The sequence below is a fragment of the Macaca fascicularis genome, chromosome 1, assembly GCF_037993035.2.
Source record: "Macaca fascicularis isolate 582-1 chromosome 1, T2T-MFA8v1.1".
Lineage (NCBI taxonomy): Eukaryota > Metazoa > Chordata > Mammalia > Primates > Cercopithecidae > Macaca > Macaca fascicularis.
This window is the reverse complement of record NC_088375.1, coordinates 99,157,895-99,182,996: the sequence shown is the minus strand read 5'-3', so window position 1 is coordinate 99,182,996 and position 25,102 is coordinate 99,157,895. Positions and strand designations below refer to the sequence as shown.

Here is a 25,102-nt window from a genome sequence, read left to right as displayed (position 1 = left end):
GAAGATCGTGTTTAAAAACAACAATTAGTATGGCATCTATATCTTAGCAGGAAACTCAGAATTAAGTCTGAGCCCGACCTTAACCCATGACCAGTGGAATCTAAGTGTGTTTATTTTTACAATAGCCTTAATTTGGGGCTTGCAAGATTTTTGGTTTGTTTTCACATTCAATTTAGAGACCCTGAAGCAGTATTTTAATGATAGGAATTAAGCTATGTATAACTTTCATGGCTTGAAGATCAGCAAATTCTGTTTTTTCTTGGTTATAATGTTATCTTACCCAGAAATGTGTGATCTTTGTGTCTAACAATGCACTTAAAAAAAAACAAAACAAAAAATTCCCTTGCTGCAATGCTGGAATTCTAACAGAATTTTACTCATCTTCTCTCTCCTCCCCGATTTTTAAAAACATGTTCTCTTGGAAACGTTGCCTTGAATTACACAAAATACAAGCAGTTACTGGAAATGTTTTCTACACAGTTCTCTTCATGTATATCAATTTCAATTTGTTTTTCACTTTTTAGATTTTTTTCTTAATTTTGCTGATAATCGCACTTCATAATCATATCAACTTTGAAGTTCTGTTGAATTTTTATTGCTCTCAGCTGTATCAGACCCTACTTTTTGATGAGTTATTTCATATAGTAAGTTTGTTGCATGAATGGTAAAACAGTGAACACAGGAACAAGAAAAGAAAGCAAAATGGGTCAAACTTAGGTTGAGTTTTATCTCCAGTTTAACCATGCTGCCTTAAATGGAAATGCTAATATGCTTTTTTTTCTTTTTTCTGTGACAGTTCATATGTTTTTACTAGAAAGAAGAGGAGTTATTGAAAACAGTAGTTAATATCAAAGTCATAAGCCATCTATAATCAGCCTTAGAATGCCTACAGATGTATATACATTTTCAAAACACTTATACTCTGCCTTTTCTGAAGCCAAACTTCTCTTGGCTCATTCTTACTTTTAGTACTTGTGTGCTGGAAATTAGAAACCTCAGATGCCCTACACAATGTAGGACTATACAATTGTGCTAGGCATGTATTTGTAATTTTTTAACTCTTTGTTCTGCCCGCCTTGGCCTCCCAAAGTGCTGGGATTACAGGGGTGAGCCACCGCACCCAGCCACTATGCTTTTTAAGGGCAAAAACTGTACATCTTCTTTAGCATGCACCTGTCACTTGCAAATAAATGTCTAATGCTCTGGTGACTTCAAAGGGAGAAGAGGAGGCTGCTTTAAGCAGGCAAGGCTCTAGGGCTTGGCCCTGCTTCAGTCAGAATCTTTCTTCTACATGTTGATAGTTCCTTTCTTCTACAAGTAGAAAATTCCCGGGATAAGAATTTTGATGGGAAAAAGAGTTTATTGCCTTTAAAAAAAAAAGTTTGAAAATGTTGTTTAGTGGATAGATACTTTCAGTATCTTGTGACATTATCTAGTCTAGCCCCCATCATTTTGCAGGACTGGAAACTGAAACACAGAAAGGATAGATAGTCTTGTCCAGATGATACAGCTATTTAGTGGCAGAATTAGAATTAAAATCCCTTGTCTTGACTGCTTGATCAGTATTCTTTATAGTATGCTACAGCATATGTGTTATAGAAACCTAAGAGTTTTCCAAGATCACTGCATAGTGCCTGACAATGGTAGACACTCTGTAAATGTGTATTACATTAATGAATGAATGATTCTAAGATGGTGTGTAATTAGGTCTAAGCCAACTTCAAATAAAAACTATAATTTTTCATCATCTCAATGAAATATTGGCCTCTTAGAAACCCTGAATTTGACCTGTTCTAGGACTAAGCCAGTTGTTATATATAACAGATTGTTCTTTGTTAATTTTAGGATCACCTGCTGTTACCAGCTACCACCCATAACAAGACCACAAGACCAAAAATGTCAATTGTGTTACCAGCAATAAACATAAATGGTAAGTTGAAATTCTGGTTTATGAACAACATGAGATTTCTTTGTTTAACCAAGATTCTCTTCATTAGTTCAAAGACATTTAAAATGTTCAGTTAAATGAGTATATATCCATACATTATTTCTGAAACATTTCTCCACTGTTTTCACAAAAATATTATTTTTAAAATCCATTATTCTTTTTTTAAAAATCACTACATCCCTAAAAGAAAAAGTATCTCTCTTTTACTTACAGAATTGGAAAAGCTAGCATCTTGACTCCTCTACAGACTTGCATCTGGGACCTTTCTAGTCATAAATGTAGTGTAAGAAGCCACTGCTGTTGTCTGACAGTGAATTTGTAAATCAGATTTTTGGAACTCAAAGCAGTTTCCTGTGTTACCTAAATGTTGATATCATCCTAGACCTTGCCACAGAAGCCTGGCTTATTTATGTTTAGTTGATAATACTGACGAGTTTGATATTGATAGTATTACTGTTGTATTTTGTTCTATTACTAGCACTGGACATTAAGCAAAATACAAATAATAATATAATGCACAGATGTTAAGGCATAGTATACCAGCTTATAGTTTAGAAGGAAAAAAAGACAAGCCCAAAAATCACTGTACTCCAAAGAGAAAGTCACATAAGTAATATGTGAGGTACTAAGAAATCTAATGAAGCAGATATTACTTCCAGCTTGATTCTTCATGGAGAAGAGAAATAACTCACTCCCATTACCAGCTATGGATTATAAATGAGCACAGTGTGTGTTATTGACTCATTGCTTTCTCTGACACATCATATTGAAAATCAGAGAGTTGGCCATCTTTTTCAAGTTCGTGTATCTCACATAATGGAGGTACTAGTACATTTTCTGTCTGGTAGCAAAAACCTCATAGTATATGAAGAAGACGAAAACGAAAAGCCCTTTGAACTAACCTGCAGTTGAACCAGTTCCCATTTTGATTGATAAATAATAATTAAACCTTCAAATACAATTATAAAACAAAACACTAGAATTTTGGGGAGATTCCAGATAAGTTTCAATAAAATTTAGTCTTTAGGGGAAAAGTAATATTCATCATACATTTTAAGACCATAGAGGACTATAGAATTTCATGAGCTGTATATAGACAGCTTATTAGAAATGCTTAGGAAGTAACTTTATAGACGTAAACATAAATGGGTTTTTTGTTAAAGCATAAAAAATTACAATATTTACTTAGCCCTACAAAGACATTCAGAACAAGTTTAAGAAAAATGATAACATTGAGAAGAACATCTCTTTCTTCAATAAAGACATACCTCTCAAGTTACTCATGGAATAATTATATTACTACCTGAAGAAGAATATATTCCAAAGTGCATTTTATTACATTCCAAAGAATGTATTTAGGAAGTCTCACTTATTCTCAACCTGTAGGTACCTAAGTTTCTCTGCCTAAACTATAATAGACTAAAGGGTCAGCTTATGCTCAGAAAGGCTGTTTTCTGAGTTTTATCAAGGCAGAATTCACTGAATTTTGTTCTTCTGATATTGGGTTCTTATGCAAGAGAATTCCTGGTCTTATTTTATAACAGTGAGCTATCTATTTATATTAAGCCAAAGCCAACAAGATGCTGTTTGACTATGTTTATCTTGGCAAGGTGACTGATTTTTGAAGAGGAGCCTTTCATGGATTTGGAAAATCTAGTCATTAGAGGAACATTGTCTTTTTAATCTGTTTCAGACTCCTTGTAAATAGTCTTTTTTAAAAAAACTTCCCTTTTTAGGATAAGCTCCTATTAAAAAATTAAGATTCAAATTCAAGAAATATTGATTGAATATATACCATGTTTCAAGTACCTTGCTACATCCTCAGCCTTTTCTCTGAACAGTCTCTTTACTTCTTAAATTAGAGCCTGATTTTTTTCCCCTTCCTCATGTACCTCAAAGTCTGCAGCAGGGTCGGTGGTATCCTTGCTTCCCACTACAACTTTCAAATTATTTCTCCTTCTTTCTCCTTCAGTCCCCTTAACATCTTGCAAATCTGTCACATCACACTTTACTCCTCTTACCCTTATTTGTTGCTGTCATCTACTCCACTGACGACTCTTCCACTGCCTCTGTCATCCTGCTGTCTAACTTCAGCATCCGCATAGAGGAGTCATTAGTACTCTAGCCTTTTTGGATCCAGTCATCTTTTATTCTGCGCCACCTCAGCCTCCCATCCACATGGTCATAATCTAGACCTTATCATCGTCAATAGCAGCACTCCCTTTGAAATCTCCTTTTCAGGCATCCCACTCTTGACTGTTACTTACTCTCTTACTTTAAAACTCACACTCCAACTACTCTCTTACCTCACAAGTCTAAAGTCCTTTGACCCTGCCACTTCTTTTCTGTGCCCATCACATCCTTAATGGCCATACGTTCCTCCTTACCCAGCTTAAATTCCATGGTCCTGTACTGTCACCACTCTCTTGTGAACACCCCTTACTTCCTGGCTCCTTTCTTCTTAGGTTCCACTTTCTTGGAAAAACTGCTCTCTAGGTAAACCCGACTCTCCTCTCCATGCCTGGTCTCAAGCAGCTGAAAATTGCTAGAAAGTATCGTTCAGTGAGAACAAGTAGATTCACTTCAAATTTATGACCATTAATTTCAAAGGGATATTTAATATTGCCAGTCATTGCTAGTAAAATCACTTTCCCTCTCTGAAAAAAAGAATTTCTCACCTCCTGTTGTCGAAACTCCAACATCCTCTCTCCCCACCCCATCAGCTGATGAACTCACCAAATACTACACTGAGAAAACAGATGTCATCATGCAAGAGCTACGTCATGTTTCCACTACCACCGGCCCAGCTGCATCTACACCCACAAACTCTGCCTTCCCTCTTGTTGCACTGAAAGAAAAGTCTCTTCCATTGGGTTCTAAATCCCTGCTTTGCTACTTGCTAGATATGTATCATTGGGCAAGTTAATTAACTTTTCTGTACCTCAGCTTCCTCATCTGTAAAATAAGATATTAGTAATACCTTCTTCTAAGAGTTGATGTGAAATGAATAAAAAAGCTTTAAATAGTGCCTATTTTGGGGTTAGCTGCTGTTTTACTGCAATAATCATCATTGCCATTGTGCTTAAAACATCATCGCCAACTTCTAAGGTAATTTCTTCCTTTTGGACCCTGACTCCTAGCACCTCTCACAATACTCAAAGACTTTACTCTGCATTTATACCATTCCTGTTTTATACAGTTCCTTCTTCTCTACTGGGTCATTCCCATCAGCATACAAATGTCCTTTTTTTTTTTTTTCCTCAAGGGAGGGACTCCCTCTGTTTCCCAGGCTGAGGTACAGCAGTGTGAACCATGGCTCACTCCAGCCTCCACCTCCCGGGCTCAAGCAGTTGTCCCACCTCAGCCTCCCGAGTAGCTCCTGAACACAGGCACATTCCACTCCCAGCTAATTTTTAAATTATTTGTAGAGACAGAGTCTCCCTGTGTTGCCCAGGCTGGTCTTGAACTCCTAGAGTCAAGTGATCCTCCTGCCTCAGCCTCCCAAGGTGCTAGGATTACAGACATGAGCCACTGCACGGAGCCCAAAATGTCTTAATATTACTGTTACCTCTGGTATAGGGAGACTTCTTTGACTTCACATCGTATTTCTCTGTTACACTTTAGAGCAGAACTATCATAAGACTCACTCACACTCACTGCTTCTATTTCCTTACCTCCGATTTTGTCTTCTTTTCACCCTTACCAAGCTTTTGCCATTTCACTCCATAAAATGCCATTGCCCTTCCACTCCACTGAAATGCTCTTGCAAAGGGAAGTCAGTGACAAATATCTCGCAAAGTCAAAGATCATGTCTCCGTTGTCATCTTACTTGACCTCTTACATAGCTAATAGTTAGCTGTGTAAAATACCGTTAGTATTTATATAGGGAATCCTTTCCCCATTTCTTGTTTTTGTCAGGTTTGTCAAAGATCAGATGGTTGTAGGTAAAATACTGTTAGTATTTTACACAGCTAACTATTCCCTCTTTTTTTTAGTCCACCCAATTCTTATTTTTTTTCTTTTTTTTAATTATTATACTTTAAGTTCTAGGATATATGTGCACAACGTGCAGGTTTGTTACATATGTATGCATGTACCATGTTGGTGTGCTGCACCCATTAACTCATCATTTACATTAGGTATATCTCCTAATGCTATCCCTTCCCCTCCCTCCATCCCACGACAAGCCCCAGTGTGTGATATTCCCCTTCCTGTGTCCAAGTGTTCTCATTGTTCAATTCCCACCTATGAGTGAGAACATGTGGTGTTTGGTTTTCTGTTCTTGCAATAGTTTGCTGAGAATGATGGTTTCCAGCTGCATCCATGTCCCTGCAAAGGACATGAACTCATCCTTTTTTATGGCTGCATAGTATTCCATGGTGTATATGTGCCACATTTTCTTAATGCAGTCTGTCATTGATGGACATTTGGGTTGGTTCCAAGTCTTTGCTATTGTGAATAGTGCTGCAATAAACATATATGTGCATGTGATTTTATAGCAGCACGATTTATAATCCTTTGGGTATATACCCAGTAATGGGATGGCTGGGTCAAATGGTATTTCTAGTTCTAGATCCTTGAGGAATTGCCACACTATCTTCCACAATGGTTGAACTAGTTTACAGTCCCAACAGTGTAAAAGTGTTCCTGTTTCTCACATCCTCTCCAGCACCTGTTGTTTCCTGACTTTTTAATGATCGCCATTCTAACTGGTGTGAGATGGTATCTCGTTGTGGTTTTGATTTGCATTTCTCTGATGGCGAGTGATGATGAGCATTTTGTCATGTGTCTGTTGGCTGCATAAATGTCTTCTTTTGAGAAGTGTCTGTTCATATCCTATGCCCACTTTTTGATGGAGTTGATTTTTTCTTGTAAATTTGTTTAAGTTCTTTGTAGATTCTGGATATTATCCCTTTGTCAGATGGGTAGATTGTAAAAAATTTCTCCCGTTCTGTAGGTTGCCTATTCACTCTGATGGTAGTTTCTTTTGCTGTGCAGAAGCTCTTTAGTTTAATTAGATCCCATTTGTCAATTTTGGCTTTTGTTGCCATTGCTTTTGGGGTTTTACACATGAAGTCCTTGCCCATGCCTGTGTCCTGAGTGGTATTGCCTAGGTTTTCTTTTAGGGTTTTTATGGTTTTAGGTCTAACATTTAAGTCTCTAATCCATCTTGAATTAATTTTTGTATAAGGTGTAAGGAAGGGATCCAGTTTCAGCTTTCTACATATGGCTAGCCAGTTTTCCCAGCACCATTTATTAAATAGGGAATCCTTTCCCCATTTCTTGTTTTTGTCAGGTTTGTCAAAGATCAGACGGATATAGATATGTAGTATTATTTCTGAAGGCTCTGTTCTGTTCCATTGGTCACTATCTCTGTTTTGGTACCAGTACCATGCTGTTTTGGTTACTGTAGCCTTATAGTATAGTTTGAAGTCAGGTAGTGTGATGCCTCCAGCTTTGTTCTTTTGGCTTAGGGTGACTTGGCAATGCAGGCTCTTTTTTGGTTCCATATGAACTTTAAAGTAGTTTTTTCTAATTCTGTGAAGAAAGTCATTGGTAGTTGATGGGGATGGCATTGAATCTATAAATTACCTTGGGCAGTATGGCCATTTTCACAATATTGATTTTTCCTATCCATGGGCATGGAATGTTCTTCCATTTGTTTGTGTCCTCTTTTATTTCGTTGAGCAGTGGTTTCTAGTTCTTCTTGAAGAAGTCCTTCACATCCCTTGTAAGTTGAATTCCTAGGTATTTTATTTTCTTTGAAGCAATTGTGAATGGGAGTTCACTCATGATTTGGCTCTCTGTTTGTTATTGGTGTATAGGAATGCTTGTGATTTTTGCACATTGATTTTGTATCCTGAGACTTTGCTGAAGTTGCTTATCAGCTCAAGGAGATTTTGGGCTGAGACAATGGGGTTTTCTAAATATACAATCATGTCATCTGCAAACAGGGACAATTTGACTTCCTCTTTTCCTAATTGAATACCCTTTATTTCTTTCCCCTGCCTGATTGCCCTGGCCAGAACTTCCAACACTATGTTGAATAGGAGTGGTGAGAGAGGGCATCCCTGTCTTGTGCCAGTTTTTAAGGGGAATGCTTCCAGTTTTTGCCCATTCAGTATGATATTGGCTGTGGGTTTGTCATAAATAGCTCTTATTATTTTGAAATATGTCCCATCAATACCTAATTTATTGAGAGATTTTAGCATGAAGGGGTGTTGAATTTTGTCAAAGGCCTTTTCTGCAGCTATTGAGATAATCATGTGGTTTTTGTCTTTGGTTCTGCTTATATGCTGGATTATGTTTATTGATTTGCATATGTTGAACCAGCCATGCATCCCAGGGATGAAGCCCACTTGATCATGGTGAATAAGCTTTTGGATGTGCTGCTGGAGTCGGTTTGCCAGTATTTTATGGAAGATTTTTGCATTGATGTTCATCAGGGATATTGTTTTTATTTTTATTTTTATTTTTATTTTTTTGAGACAGAGTCTTGCTGTGTCGCCCAGGTTGGAGTGCAGTGGCACGATCTTGGCTCACTACAAGCTCCGCCTCCCAAGTTCACGCCATTCTCCTGCCTCAGCCTCCCGAGTAGCTGGGACTAGAGGTGCCCGCCACCATGTCCAGCTAATTTTTGTATTTTTAGTAGAGACAGGATTTCACCATGTTAGCCAGGATGGTTTCGATCTCCTGACCTTGTGATCCGCCCGCCTTGGCCTCCCAAAATGCTGGCATTACAGGCGTGAGCCACCGCGCCCAGCCTTTATACACAATGTTTAACAATTTTGCTCATGAAACAAAGTTAATATACATTGAACCATCAGAAAATAAAGGTGTCAGGTGTGGATTTTCCACTTGCATCATCAGGTCAACACTCAAAAGGTTTTAGATTTTGGAGGAATTTGCATTTCAGATTTTTGGATTAGGGATACTCAACTTTTATTCTCTTTATTTTTTTGTAGATAATGCCTCAAGAAAGTAATTCATACCATTTACACAACCACTATATAGCAGAGCCAAGATTTACATACATTGTATAAAATATCTTCCAATTAATTAAATTGTTAATTCAATATTAAAGACAGATGTGCAAGGATTGAAAATATTTGGGACTCTAAAATTTAAAATAGGTTTTATACCACTTCATTCCTACACTATAAGGTTGTACAGATTCATTGGGAACAGTATAACATAATAAAGTCATTTGAATTTGATAGGTATGTTTGTTGAATAAAAGAATTTAAGTAAGGTAAATGTTATTTGGTGATTACTTTGTGACCACTTGAAAATATTTTACTAGTTTAATAATATTTTATGTGATTAATAATAGTTGGCAAGCACAGATTAGTCTAATCTTTGCAAGCGTAATTAAAACATATCCTAGGCTACTTTTCTACCACATTGAGATTTGGAGTTCAGAGTGAACTGAAATTATTAGCCTCCTTTTCAGCAATCGTTCTATAAATAAAACTGTGCAAAAAGTTGTCCTATAGGAAACTATAATTCTATAGGATTCTTCAAGACCCAGAGATAAATTTCTTTGGCTTATTAAACTTATGGATTTGACAAATTATATTATAATTATATAATGTATAATCTGAAGAGTTTAAGTTATATAGGCACAAAAAGTTTGAATACCTATTTATTGAAAGAGCAGAGACATTGTGAGGATATCCCTAATACGAGAGTTGTTCATTCTGAGCATATAAGAGTTTGAGAAAGTTGAATAAAATACATTTTCTGTCATTTCTGAGTTTAAAAGTTACATATAACTTGGAAACAAAAATGAGTTGTGGATGATCCCTCTCTCTGACTCAAGTGGAGCTTGTAAAATTTTGGAGAGGGTGGGAAAGGACAGAAAGTGAAGACAGAAATTCAGATTTTATTGAGCAACTGGTTTATGTAATACGCTGGATGGGGATATTTGTAAGATGAATTTGATTTTCCAATTTGAGCACAGTAAAGTACATTTCCAGGTCAATGTCTGTTCTTAAACTGTAATGTATTATGATTATACTTTGTGGTTTTGAGCCATGGAAAAAAGTTTCAGAAATCGCTAAAGAGAGTAGGATATGGGTGTGAAATTAATGCCATTTAGAAATCACCAGTCACATCATTTGTGTTCTCCATATCAGTTTTATTTTTGTAATTTGTTGTTTTTTACTTTGCATTCTGTTTATTATTTAAATTCCTTTGTTTCATAAGACAGTTGAAAACAGATTAGTGAAGCTGCAAGAAAAAGTCTTTTTTTGTCTGAGGAAGTTGTCACACAGGAGATTATTGAAATAAAAATACAATGCTAGGTATGCTTTTGAAAAGGCATTTTTAAAAAATGATTGCATGGTTGGTGGAACAGTGGATGATGGATTAAAAGCTACTGATTTTTTTTTTTAAAGGATTTTGAAAGTTCTACTAGTAGTTACTGTAAGCTAACATTTCCTACTTTTAAATTATTTCTACTTATGTTGTAGTAAAACTACTCATTTCCTTTCTGCACTCGTGATAAGTAATTGAACAAGATAGAGCATAGAAGAGGGGTTTTTTGGTTTGATTTTTTAGTGATAGATATATTTGTTTTTTTAATGGTAGATAAATTGTGTAGATATCTTTCATAAGGGAATGAATTCTATGAACAAGCCATCAGCAGATATGTTTCGTAATTTGACCAACATGTTCCTTGATTTGTTTTTACTGTTTCCGTTCCCATCTGTGTGCCTTGTACCTGTTCGTGTGGTACATGTGTAATAAAAATAACTGTTTATACCTGTTACTTGAATTAAGGGCCCACGTAGATGAACAAATGACTACCAGGCTAAACTGTAATTATATTTAATCTCAAAGTAATTTCCACACATATGAAGAAAATCTAGAACAGCTCAATAACAATGGTGGCAAATGCTAGTGCCAGCACACGCCACACATTTTTAGTTGGAGAGGTCGTAACAGAAGGGCAGGATGCAAACCAACCAAATAAATGTGATGGTTTTAAAAATAAAAGAATGTTCATATAACTGCTTTTGATGATCACAGTTTTCTGGACACGGCTATCCCAAGGCAAATATATTTGGAAACTGTCCTATTAATTCTGCTCAAGCAGCCTGGTTGCCTAAGCAGGTTGAGAGTTTTTCCTTTTACTCTTCTCAATTTATTTCTCCTTAAAGGCCTGCAGGTTGTCTATTAAAAAAAAAAGTATTATCTACCTTGCATTTTCATTGTAATTAATTTCATTTCAATTTCATATAATTGCATCCAGACAGTTGAGTGTTCTCTTAAAACTATGTTTTAATTTAAAAAAAATACATAATCATAGTTCTGTTTCTGTCTCTTATTTATTTTATTTATTTTTTATTTTTTGAGACAGTCTCTCACTCTGTCACCCAGGCTGGAGTGCAGTGGCGCGGTCTCAGCTCACTGCAACCTCTGCCTCCCAGGTTCATGCCATTCTCCTGCCTCAGCATCCCAAGTAGCTGGGACTACAGGCACCTGTCACCACGCCTGGCTAATTTTTTATATTTTTAGTAGAGACGGGGTTTCACCGTGTTAGCCAGGATGGTCTTGATCTCCTGACCTCGTGATCCGCCTGCCTCAGCCTCCCAAAGTGCTGGGATTACAGGCATGGGCCACCGCACCCGGCCTTTTTTTTCTTTTTTTTTAAGAGACAGGATCTTGTCATATTCCCCAGGCTAAACCTGAGCTCCTGGACTCAAGTGATCCTCCCACCTCAGCCCTCTAAGTAGCTGGGACTGTAGGCATGTGCCACTGCGCCCAGCTTTAGTTCTCTGACTTTTGGCTCATTACTAAAACTAGTAGTAAAATTCCCATACTAAGAATTTCTACTGAGGAAAGGAGAAACATCACACTATTCACCTGAAAAAATAATTTTTTTCTCTCAAAATGTATATACAGATCCACTAATTATGTGCAACTGGCAAGTAAAAGATGAGAATTCACATTTACTCTACTAACTTCAATAGGTACTACCTTTGTAGAGACCTGAGGCCTGAACTGATTCGGCAGTTTTCTACAGAGAAGGCAATCACCTACAGAGGCAGAGTATGAATCAAATTATCTTTAGAATTTGGTGGAATTTGGCTGAATTCCTTAGATCCCTTTTTAGCTCATTTCCCCACACTGATGCTAAGATACCAGTTAGGCCTGGACCAACAACGATGATTTAGATCAATTCTAAACCAGAAACAATATGCTGATTAATTTTTAAGAGATCTGTTAGGTACCAGGTAATATAAATTCCCAATGTCTATGGTATAGAATCAAAAATTAGAAGAACGTGATACATAATAGAATATTGACCACTAGCATCAGTTGGTACCTTGGGAGATAAAAATTGAACTGGGCTATCAAGGATATTTAGAATAAAAGGATAAAGAGAGTGTAAGGTATTTGTGTAAGGCATCTAGCTGTAAGTTGCACAAACCTAAGATTTGGCTTAAATAAGCTGGTTTCGTTTCATTTCGTTTCGTTTCATTTCTTTTTCCTTTCCCTTTCCCTTTCCTTCCCTTTCCCTTCCCTTCCCCTTCCGCTTCCCTTTCCTTTCCCTTCCCTTCCCCTTCCGCTTCCCCTTCCCCTTCCACTTTCCCTTCCCCTTCCCCTTCTGCTTCCCCTTCCCCTTCCGCTTCCCTTTCCCTTTCCCTTACCCTTTCCCTTACTCTTTCCCTTTCCTTTTCCTTCCCTTTCCTTTCCCTTTCCCTTTCCCTTACCCTTTCCATTTCCCTTCCCTTTCCTTTCCCTCCCTTCCCTTTCCTTTCCCTCCCTTCCCTTTCCTTTCCCTCCCTTCTCTTTCCTTTCCCTTTTCCTTTTCCTTTCCCTTTCCCTTTCCTTTCCTTTTTCAGAGTCTCAATCTGTCACCCAGGTTGGAGTGCAGTGGTGTGATCTTGGCTCACTGCAACCTCTGCCTCCTGGGTTCAAGTGTCTCCTGAGTAGCTGGGACTGTAGGCACCCATCAGCATGCCCAGCTAAGTTTTGTATTTTTAGTAGAGACTGGGTTTCCCATGTTGGCCAGGCTGCTCTTGAACTCCTGGCCTTAAGAGGTCCGCCCTCGGCCTCCCAAGGTGCTGGGATTACATCGTGCCTGGCCATCGGTTGTTTTTTGTTTGTTTGTTTTAGTATATTGAGAAGTCCACAGAAAAGAATCACAGTGATGAAGTCCACAGAAAAGAATCACAGTGATGAGCCAGTTGCTGTGTTGAGTCAACAACTTAAGAGTGGCTAAGGCCAAGCAGCAGCTGCTTGATGCAGCATTCCATCATGTGCTAAATTGGAATTGAGCAAAGTGTCTGGGAAGAGACAGTACAGAGAGGATTCATGTTGAAAAGAGAAATAAATATTTATTTATTGCATGGGATGCAGCCAGATGATTTAGGTCATTAATGAATTAAGGAAGTAATTTTAAACTATCAAACATAAGAATAACATAGTGAAGACTCTATTAAGAGATTATTAATCTGGCTGAGAATTGTATGTAGAAAAAAATGAAGAGAGGAGACGAGCTAGGATCGATACTTTGAAACAATCTCAAGATGAGGTGATTCAAAGCTTGGAATGGGAAGAAAGGAAAAATTTCCAAGAAATTCCAAAGGAAAAATCTATAGCATTTGGCAGCTGATGATCTACAAAGGAGAGGGAAGGAAAAGCTGATTCCATGATTTTGAGACCAGAACACTGAGAGACTAGTACTGCCATTCAAAGAAATGGATAAAATGGGAGGGACAGTGTGAGATTTACGCATCTTGAATAAGAGATGGCATTGGTGGATATTTTTGTGTATCTCTTCTAACAGAATACCACCAAGAAATTCTTGACTGCTGAATTTCCTTTTCTTTCCATTTTGTTAGATACTACCAGCCCCCTTGCAAGTTAGTGTGCCTTTCCGTCTGTTGTATTGCCTTAGACTTCTCATTCACCACCTTGATGCTTTTACAAGATACAAAGCTTATGGAGATAGACATGGGGCAGCAAGAAATATAGAGTGGGGATCTGCAGAGAAAAGAAAGACGAGCCCGCTTTCTTTGCTTGTTTTCCCTTTTTTTTTTTTTTTTTTTTTTTTTTTTTTGCTTTGTTTTGCCTTGGGCATGATTGGGATTACTGAGATTGTTCCTCTTGTCTATATTGTTGCAGTAGTATTTTAACTGGTCACACTAATTTATTATTTTTCCTTCTTAATTCCTACAATTCACCCTGCATACTGCTGCCAAGATGAGTCATCCTTACATACTGCTTTTGTTATATCATTATCCTTCTCAAGAGCCAGCAGTAGATTTTCAGTGTCTATCAGATGAAATCCAAATGCTTTAGCCTGGCATCAAAGGCCCAGGACAGTCTGTCCCCACATTACCTTTTCAACTCAATTCTAACCAAACTGTTCTACTAACAGTTCCTTGAATCTATATTCATTAGTTCATTTAAAAATACTCATTCACTGATTCTCCTTTATGCCGAAAGCTGGAGGTACCAACATTGAATAAGGTACCCATGATTTGTACTTTTCTGTAGCCTCTAAGTGGAAGAGATGGAAGGAAACAAAAAAAAAAATTAACAATCCAAACAAAACAATTGCAGATTATGACAATTTGGGAGAAAGAAATAAATATAGTCCCTTGATATAAATATGGTCCCTTGATGAAATATGATGGTGGGAGTCAGGGGTAGAGAAGACCTTTTTGATTAGGATAGTGAGAGGATAACAGTTAAACCAAGATCTGAAGGATGAGAAGAATCAACTGTGAAGAGCCAAGGGGCAGAAGATTCCAAGCAGAGGGAGCAACAAGAGAGCAGAAGCCCTGAGGCCAGAAAGAATGTGTTAGTTTTAGGATTTGTCAGAAGACCAGTAAGGCTAGAGTAGGATCCAGTAGCGACAGGTGGGAATGATACGAGATCAGGTCAGCAAGGTAAATAGGGGCCACATCGGACAGGGAATTGTAGGCCACGGTGAAGAGTTGTGATTTATCAATATAGTGGGAAGGTGCTGAGGAGTTTGAGGTGTGAAGCGACTTGATCTGATGTACGTGTAAAGAGATCACTCTGACTGTTTTTGCACATGTGGTGTCCATATCTTGTATTGCCTACCCTCTTCTCTCCAGGCTATCTCCTACCCATCCTTCAAGATCCAGCTGAAATCCTACCACCTCCGCAAAACTTTTGCCTTACTTCTCTGGACCACTAGAATACTTCTGTAGGTCCTAGAATAAATAGTCTTTCCTCCACTAAACATCCTTAATGTAACCACCTCTCATTTATGGCTTTATCTCACACCACTCAAAGATAATTACCTTGAAGGTGTTGTATTTTTTTTATTTATCTGTGTGTCTTCTCTTCATCCCATGCCTAAATAAATGCTCTGATACTTAATTTTTAATATATACTTGATGTTGGGAAATTTTTGCTTTTTTATGATTCACATAAAATAGCTGTTCTATAGCTATATCTTGCCTCCCTCATTTCCTCTGGTTGGCCTTACTTCCCTCTTATTTCTTGAAGTCATTAGTGTATCCATTTTTAACTCTTCCCAAACCATTAGATTTTCTCCCACTTAGCAGAGCCTCTTCTCAACTCTCTACTGTGAGGTAGGAATAGATTTCTTAAGTGGAAAAAATAAGGTTAATGGTAGAGCTGCCTTTATGTACTTGGAATGTTATTACTTTGCCAATAATGCTTATTGTGTTGATGATTTATTGGCAGTTGCATGGGTAATTTTTCCATGAATAGCTTGTCTTTATTTTATTTGATTTACTAATTAATTATTTAGTTTATAGGAACCTTCACAAGACCCCAGAGGTTTAGATTCAATCAGCTTGCATTGAACTCTCTAGAATAGTTACTTCCTTGACCCAAAGGAACCAGTTGCTGAGCCCCCTGTACCTAAGTGACCTTCAGAATCTTGTTAGCTTTCAGTGAGATCACATTCACTCTTTCTGCCTTGTGGCAAAAATCTGTTTCTACTCAAACAGATGGTTTAGCTTTCAACAAGTAAAAACTAGAGATCAGCATCTCTTTAAGCCAACAGAGTTTGTTTGAGCCTCCCACTAACTCTCCAAAGTCTGTGTGTTTTTTTATTTTTTAATACTAAACTCCTCATAATGGATTTATCTTTGTGCGGGGAAATCAAGAACCTTGCACTTTGTCAGAAGATGAGCCACTTCACATAATCGCAAGTTTCTATGTTTTAGAAGAATTGCTTAGTAAGCACAGGTTCAACTTCTCTGCGTTCTCTCTTTTGCAGTTACACCAACTGGAAACACTGGGGATCATAACTTTCTGTGAAGTGTTATATAGGTGTGTCAGCACTTACATGATACTTTCTTTGTTATTTAAGACATCTGCAAGCTGAGGATGGCCAGTGTCATTTCACAGATGTACATGCCATGACATGGTAGTTTTCATTCACATTGGGAAATATTCCTTCTCTTGAGCTTTTGCAAATAAAAGAGAGTTCCAAGAAATCCATATTTTTAAAAGAATCTAGAATGTTGACATTGAAAATATAAATGCAGATTGTTAGTTATATGTTCCTGTGTTGAGAAAGCGTTCTTGCTTTGGGGATCTTGAGTGCCTTTGAACTCAACCAAGTATTCATAGAGATATTTGCCTGTATATGTATTATTAATTTTATAGAAACAAATGCCTGTCTTAAATATAATATTTAGATTAAATAATGAGACAAATGTAAACTGCACAATAGTTTATTGCTAGGAAAGGAATTGCTAGGAAGGCCATATAAGCAGTTTTTTTGAAGATACCTAGGACCTATCTCTTTTTTTTGCTCTATTATATAGGACAGAACCTTGTGGGAAATGTGATCTACTTGGCATCATTACGGTATGGATTAGGACAAAGAAAGATGCATTAATATTCCTGTATTCATGCCATAAAATATCATGGTTAAAAAGGCTTTAGTACAAAGTTATCCATGGTAACTGCCTTCCAGGGATTGGATTCCTTTCTGCAACATGTTGCTCCGTGGCCAACCAGTTTAGATATAACCACCTCCATTTATAGAGACTGCCTGCTTTAAATAGCTCTGGCAATTTGTAAATTGTTCCTTTTCTGTCTCTTAAGTCCACAGGATTATATATAAGTATAGTATTTCTTCCACGTGACAAACCTTCAGTTGTGTGTATACTATATACCCTCTGAGTCTTCACATCTCAAGATCTTCCAGTTTTTGGAAGCTATTCTTATGACCTGGGTTCATGGTGCCTCGATTCTGGTGATTCTCTTCTGAATGGACTCTGGTTTTTCCACATCTCTTAAAGAGGACCGATGAATGCTGAGCATAGTGGAGTATCTCCTAATTCTATATAGTGTATTTCTATTGGTGAAACCAAGGTGTTTTTTTCTAGTTACATTATACATTGTACCTTCTGTCAAATATAGTCTTTAGCTTTTTCATGTGTGTTACTACCAAGCCTTTTTATTTTATTTGCTGATTTGGATTTTTGACCTGAAGTTTAGGACTGTGTTTTTATCCTGAATAGATACAGTTTTTCATTAAGTCCCTTACTCAATAAACATTCAGAGATGGCTTCCCTGAGTCCATGGAATAGGTTAGGATCCCTTCCCCACTTTTTGTACCTAGAATACTCTGAACTCTCTTATTTTTGTAACATTCATCTTACTTGTAATCAGTAGTTATCATCTAACTTCCCTGCTAAGTTGGAGGCTCCTTAAGGTTAGGACCTTGTTTATTCAATATTCTTTGTAATTCCTACTGCCTGAGAAGAGTAAGTGCTTAATATATGGTAGCTGCTCAAAAATGTTTGCTGAATTGAATATATGAAGTATCTATATAAGCCAGGCACTATCCATTGTATCCAAGAAAAAATGTAATTAATTAAATGAACACACAGTGAAATTTGAACTGAATCTTCAATACTGGCCAAGTGAATGAGGCATTCTCAGCATAGGGAACAGTATAAGTAGGGATATCAGAGAAAGAAAAGTACTTAGTCCATTTGGGGAATTAAAGTTGGACTAAAGTGCACATGGATCAAGGTACAGATGAAGCTGTAGAGGCAAGCAGAAGCCAGTTCATCATGGCCTTGTAGGACATGATAAAGAGTTTGACCTAAGCCTCTGAGCAATGGGGAACTATTAAAATATTTTGAGCAGGGAAGAGGCATAAACAGAGTTACATTTCAAAAGATTTCCCTAGCAGCAACATAAAAGATAGATTGCAGGGGATGATGCTTTTGTAGGGACAACAGTTAGAAAGTTATCATCTAGGCAATAGATGATGGGTACTTCATATTTAAAAAAGGATTCTTTATGTATATTATCTATTGTGTGTAACAAGTTACTCCAAAACCTAGCAATTGAAGGAAAACAAACATTATCTCAGACAGTTTCTGAGGGTCAGGAATCTAGGGACAGCTTAGCAGGGTGATTCTGCTTCCAGATCTCTCTTGAGGTTGGAGTCAACTTGTTGGCTGGGGCTGAAGACTTGACTGGGTCTCAGGGATGTGCCTCCATGTTCACTCATGCAGCAGGTGGCCTCTTTCTGGGGCTGCTCACCACATGGCTTCCCCAAAGCAACTGCTCCATAAGAGTGAGAAAGCAAGTGAGTAAGAGCACTCCCAAGATGGAAGCCACTGACTTTTAAACTTAATCTTGGAAGTATCATACCATCACTTCTGCTGCATGTTGTTAGTTACTTAGACCAACCCTGGTACATTGTAGGAGTGGGATGTACAAGGGTATGAATACCAGGAAGTGGGGATCATTTGGGGGCATCCTAGAGGCTGCCTTCCATGCTGCTTGTCACAGAATGTAAAGAGTAAGTCTACAAGTCCCTAATATTTTGATGACTTATAGAGATAAGAGGACAGAACACTCCACATAGAAACTATCCTATTACATAGAGCAGGTAAATAAAGTCATTTGCTTGACTGAAAGGTAAGAGAGTTAAGACCACCATTATAAATGTCAAGTAATGGTTACTTTGCAGTCATTGCTTAGTTTTATACTATAAATGATGATAATTTAGTTACATGTTTGTTTTTTTAGTATAATGTGATTGCTGTTCAGCTTTATATTCAGCCCCATAGCACTATGCCAAGTAATGTACAGGTTTCAAAAGAAGACTAAAATGTAATACATGCCTTCAGAGAGTTAATAATTTTACTGGAAAGCAGGGCATACATAGATCATAGAGAATCTTAGACCCAGGAGAAAACTTAGGGGAGTTTAACACAACAGCCTCATGAAACAGCTAAGAAAACAGGTCGAGGGAGGTGAATGACTGATCCAACCCAGCTACTGACAGAGCTGAGACCAGATCTCAGACCTTTAGATCTGTAGGCAAGCATTTTATTTAAATATAAAATGTAATTTGTTTACAATACCAATAACATTCTTTTTAAAATATAATATAAAAAACATTTATAGAGACAGGGTCTCACTGTGTTGCCCAGGCTGGTCTCAAACTCCTGGGCTCAAGCAATCCTCCTGCCTCAGCCTCTTGAAGTGCCGGGATTACAAACGTGAGCCACCACACTAAGCCAAGAACATTCTCTGAGGACTTAAATCATTCTTCTATTTGAAAGCAGAATGACTTAGTATTTGATATGGGGAAAGGCAAGACATAAATGTGTTAGAAGACATTTCTGTCTTCTCTTGGAAGATCAACTCATCCTGTCACTGATTACTGTGTGACTTTGAGCTAAATTATAACACATTAATAAATACAGAAGAAAATAATGAGCAATGCCACATCGCTTGCATTTTTTTAAAGCAAGGACCACCCTAATTGACAGTGAGATCTTTATATTAATTTTCCCATTTAAAATAGATAATATTCAGTGTCCAATGAAGAAAGAATTATGGGGTAAATTATGAGATAGTAATAGGAATACTATTACTACTAATGGTAAAAAATGTCTGAACTATACTGTTGGAATAGTAAGAGTAGAAATAAGTAAAATTAAGTATTTACAAGGTTTAAAGTATTTTGGAGTTTTGTTTCCTTTTTGAAGAACAAAATGCTTTTTAAATGTTCATTGCCTATATTACTAAATAGTTTTAAGTTGTACATTCAGGTTCAGCTTCCCTTTTTTGAGTACCCACCATTTATGTTAAGTCTATTACTGGGTTCTTTAACAGATATAATTGCATTTGGTCCTCATAAAGCCTCTGTGAGATAAACATTTTCCCCATTTTACAGCTGAGATGACTGAGAAATGAAGAGAACCACAACTGAACTTTCTGCATGGTCCTTTGAGGTCATTTTTCTGAAAAGCAAGTGTTAACTTTTAATAGTGTCTTCAGCCTTTCCCTCAAGCAACAGCGTATGACTAAGTCAAGACAGCAGAACTAATATATGAGTTTATGTTACCATAATTTCAGACTAATGGCTACTGTTTTGTGTTCTGGTCATCTATTACATAAATATTTAATATTGAGCACATAATTTGGCTTGATGGCAGCAAAAAGATGTCGATCCTGGAGTTTCCGTGATAAACCAGAAAGACTCCCCCCCCCCCCCCCCCACTGGTATGTTAAAATATGGAGAAATACATTAGGAGATGGTAAGCTATAGCTTTCTAGTCATCTTAAGTTTACCTAATTAAAGCACTTTAAAATAAATTCATTCCATCCAAATTTAGCAACCATCTATTGCAAAGTTTGCTTACTTTTTCCATGGCATTTAAATATACAGAAGCCTTTAAAAAAAAAAAAAAGCATTTTTTAGTAGGTAAATGTCAGTCACTTTCTTAAACTAGCCTGTCCTAGACCAACAGACCAGTTCTACTTTCAAAACAAAACATACCATTTAATAGTAAAAATAAACAGTCTGTCTTCTCACTAATGAATTTACTGTCTACATTTCTATAGATGTGGCCATGTGTTTTCCCAGGAAAACTGGCTTGAACTCAAACTAAGATAGCTACTAAGATCCATTTAGCCAAAGTGGGCTATAAACATGAGAAATCTCCCACCCCCTATTCTGTGTTTGGTTAGTTTTGCTGCTCTCATACATTCTAGCAATGTGTCATTCTGTTCTCCCTTTTACTCCAGGGAGCCTCATTTGGCATATAGTTAGGCATACACATATACCTTTGAAAACAGTCAGTGCAATTCCACAGTTATTAAGAACCTGATGGGTGCTCGGCATTGCCTTATGAACCGAGAGGTACAAATATGAAAACTATATAAAAGTTCCTGCCCCAGATAAACTACAATATAGAAGAACATTTGTTAGCTACTTTATAGGTGCTGTGTATCAATCAGTTTTCTTAGTTTCAGATGACAGAAACTAACTCTTGGTAACTTAAGTAGAATTTCTAGGAGGGCCAACGAATCTAACTTGGAGGTATGGTAAACAAAAACAAAGTCCTAAATTACACCACAGAGCTGGACATAGACCATAGCTTGCATCAGTGATATCGCTGATCTTGAACTGTATTTCCAGAACCAAAACCATGGCTGGCCCTTGCAACTAGATGCCACTCCTTCTAGGGCCACCCTTCTTTCCAGAAGAGTCTTCTTTGCATGCTGGAGCTGGTGCGTCTGTATGGCAGAGCCTAGGCCATATGCCCGTACCCTAGTTACAAGGAAGTCTGGGAAATAAATTATCTGGTACTTTATACACTTAACTAGTGGGAGGTCAGCTCTCTCTCACAAGATTGGAGCTTCTGTAAACCTAGGTATGCAGTCAAGCACTAAGTGGCCCAAAACTTGTATCAGCAGCATTTTGAATAATCAGAGAAGATTCAACACAGGAGACGAGAACCAGGAAACAACAACCAAAAAAGAAATATGGTGAGTTTGGCCTTAATATCACAAAAAGATGAAAAAACAATGTGTTCCTAAACCAGTGTACAAACCCACAGTTAGTGAAAGGCTAGGTGATAGCTTATATTCTCAGGAGTTATAAAGTCCTAAAGAATGTAGCCTCTACTTGAGACCCATTTTGTCTGTGCAGGTACAGGCAACATCCTCTCTCTCTGTAAAGGGTCAGTATGATGTTTGGGAAAGCAACCTACATTTGGAGTCAAAGCCTTTTGTTCTTACCCTGCGCAGCCCTTAACCAGATGTGTGACCTGTAAGCAAGGAGTTCAGTTAGTATCCTCGTCTATAAAATGAGAAGGTTGAGGTAGGTGATCTTTAAAGTTCCCTCTTGGCTCTAAAATTCTATACTTTGTACATGATAGGCCAGTGACAACTAATGTTTTTACTCAAGTTGATTGTATGTTTTAGAAGGCAAATAAATTATGAGCTTATTTTTTGATGACAGTACATTTTCATAAACCCAAAAGAATTAAATCTCCACCTCCCACTTAGTTTAGTTGTTTTGGGTTTTTAAAAACAATTTTATTTTCCCACACAGTACAGTTTAAGCAGTCAAGTTGCAGCAGGGGAAATACTCATTGAATTTGTCATCATTATTTTTGGCTTCTATCTTTATGAGAGCCATTTTAGTTTTCTAGTTTCAATGAGCTATGTTTTAGATTTTAAGCTACAGCATATTTTAACATTTGAGCATTAAATTGCATTTGTCATAATGAATTAGAATCTTATGTTTCTTTCAAAAATAGCTTTATCTCAATATGAAACGCAAGATTCTTCACATTTATTATAAAGAGAATTTTTGAGACATTCTGTATCCAATGGTCAGTTACTGTTTTGATTCAGTGATGGAAAATGGTAGCAAATTGTACATTTAAAGTAAACCGAAGAAATAACTTTATGCAGAGATAGAGATTGAAGTAGCCATTTGGAGATGAGAATTTTATCTCCATGCCTTCAAGAATGGCCATATGTAAACCAGGTCAGAAAAATAAAAATTACACCATATTTATTTTAATAGGACCATCTTAGACTACAAGACATAACACAAGAGAATTTATTTCTGGAATGACCTGAAGGAATTTATTATACAAACTGCCCCATCTAAAACATATTCCTATAATGTAGGCTCCAATAACAGGTTCCTAGAATTTCTCACTGCAACCTTCGCCTCCCAGGTTCAATCCCTCCTGAATAGCTGGGATTACAGGTGCACGCCACCATGCCTGGCTAATTTTTGTATTAGTACAGATGGGAGTTTCACCATGTTGGCCAGGCTGGTCTCAAACTCCTGACCTCAAGTGATCCACTCACCTCAGCCTCCCAAAGTGTTGGGATTACAGGCGTGAGCCACCGTACCTGGCCGGTTCCAAGAAATTCTAATGTTTGTTCTGTTTTTTTTTTTTTTTTTTTTGAGACGGAGTCTCGCTCTGTCGCCCAGGCTGGAGTGCAGTGGCGCGATCTCGGCTCACTGCAAGCTCCGCCTCCCGGGTTCACGCCATTCTCCTGCCTCAGCCTCCCGAGTAGCTGGGACTACAGGCGCCCACAACCGCGCCCGGCTAATTTTTTTTTGTATTTTTAGTAGAGACGGGGTTTCACCGTGGTCTCGATCTCCTGACCTTGTGATCCGCCCGCCTCGGCCTCCCAAAGTGCTGGGATTACAGGCGTGAGCCACCGCGCCCGGCCTTGTTCTGTTTTTAAGGAGAAAAATTATTAAACAACTTACCTCTAAACTATGGTCCTTTACTGATAAACACTACTGTTAAAAAATTCTTATAGTTAACATAATCTGATATTGTTACTTAAGTATTTGAGGAAATAGAGAAAAACTAGCTAACATCCCTATGACTGCGTGTTTTTATATATTAAATATCAGTATCGAATTGCCTTCTACTGTCTTTTTCAGACTAAATAATATACACTTAAACCTTGCAAGCCTTATCCTTTTTTATACTTCTTTTTTCTGGAACAGCTTTATTGAGTTATAATTCATATACCATACATTTCACCCATTTAAAATCTATAACTCAGTGGTTTTTAGTACAATTTTAGAACATATCACCCCAAAAGAAACCCATGCCCATTAGCATTGGGTTCACTACTCCTCATTCACCCCTTTCCCCACCCCAGTAATGCTGAGCATCTTTTTATGTGTTACTGGCCACTTATATATCTTCTTTGGAGAACTGTCTGTTCAAAACATTTGCCCATTTTTATTGGATAATTTATCTTTTATTGAATTATAAAAATTGTATCTTCTAGGTACAAGTCACTTATGAGATATATGACTTGCAAATATTTTTACTCATTCAGTGGGTTTGTCTTTTCACTTTGTTGAGCAAACCTTATCTTGAGCAAACCTTATTCTTAACTCTGGTTAAATTTTGGTTTTCTGAACATTCTGCTAAATTTTCTAAAGGTCTCCAGTTGTGGAGTAACCTGAAATGAATACTTTATTTTTTGAAAGTGGAACTAAACTCTAATTTAAGTCTATAATAGAAAATAGTAATTGCTATAGGAACTAATATTTTTTTTTTGGGTTGTTTACCCTATGCCAAGCATTGTGCTGAGTGCTTTGCAATGCTAAAATATAGGGTTATTACTCCTGTTATATAGATGAAGAAACAGAGGCTTGAAGAAGTTAAGTAAGTTGCACAAAATCAAACGTGCTAATAAATGGTCAATTGGAATGACAATGCAGGTTATCTTTTTTACTAACTTTCACATTTTATATGGGATGTTTGTATTCCACTATTGTACTTTTTAAGACAATATTATTTTACAGCCTCATTTTCCATCCACTACAATCCCTAGATTTTTTCAGGCATATCGGAACCTAATCATTCACTTCTGTCTCTGTAAAACTGGAATTTCTTGGTTTCTGAACCAGGGAATCTGATTGATTTCTATAACCTTTCTATTTTTTGACCGTCCCTTCCAAATTGACCCTTTTTAAACAAATTATAACAATTTTCAAAGCTAAAAAAATTATAAAGGTAAACTTGCTATTAAAATGATTAAATGTATATTGATTTTAAATGTCTTTTTGATTAGCCACTGTTAAGAATTTAGCTGATCTACTTCATTAAAATGTTATATTAGCTCAATGAATAATTATATATTGCTATGTAACGAATTACCCCAAAACGTTAATGGCTTAAAGCAGCATTTTTCATTTCACGGTTTCTTTGGTTTAGGAATCCAAGAGTTTAGCAATGTGGTTCTGCTCTGGGTCTCTCATGAGGTTGAAGTCAGGCTGTTGGCTGGTGCTGTGGTCTCATTTTTGGGTAGGATCTATGTGCAAGCTCACTCGTATGGTTGTTGGGAGGATTCAGTTCCTTGTGAGCTTTT

At 37.2% G+C, this 25,102-nt stretch overlaps 1 protein-coding gene across 8 annotated transcripts in view; it reads left to right on the top strand.

Annotated features, from left to right (window-relative positions):
• ATF6 (activating transcription factor 6) overlaps nt 1-25,102 on the top strand; it is a 201,741-nt gene that overhangs the window by 145,550 nt on the left and 31,089 nt on the right. For 7 of the 8 annotated variants that reach the window (XR_012434266.1, XR_012434259.1, XR_012434263.1 and 4 more), the window contains one exon: nt 1,846-1,930. Coding sequence is in view for 5 of the 8 variants with exons in the window: in XM_074038899.1 (XP_073895000.1) it covers nt 1,846-1,930 (85 nt within the window). In the remaining 3 variants the exon portion in view is untranslated. Of the gene's footprint in view, nt 1-1,845; nt 1,931-4,671; nt 4,979-25,102 lie in introns of those variants that run through there. The other variant, XM_065543093.2, reaches the window with a different exon arrangement.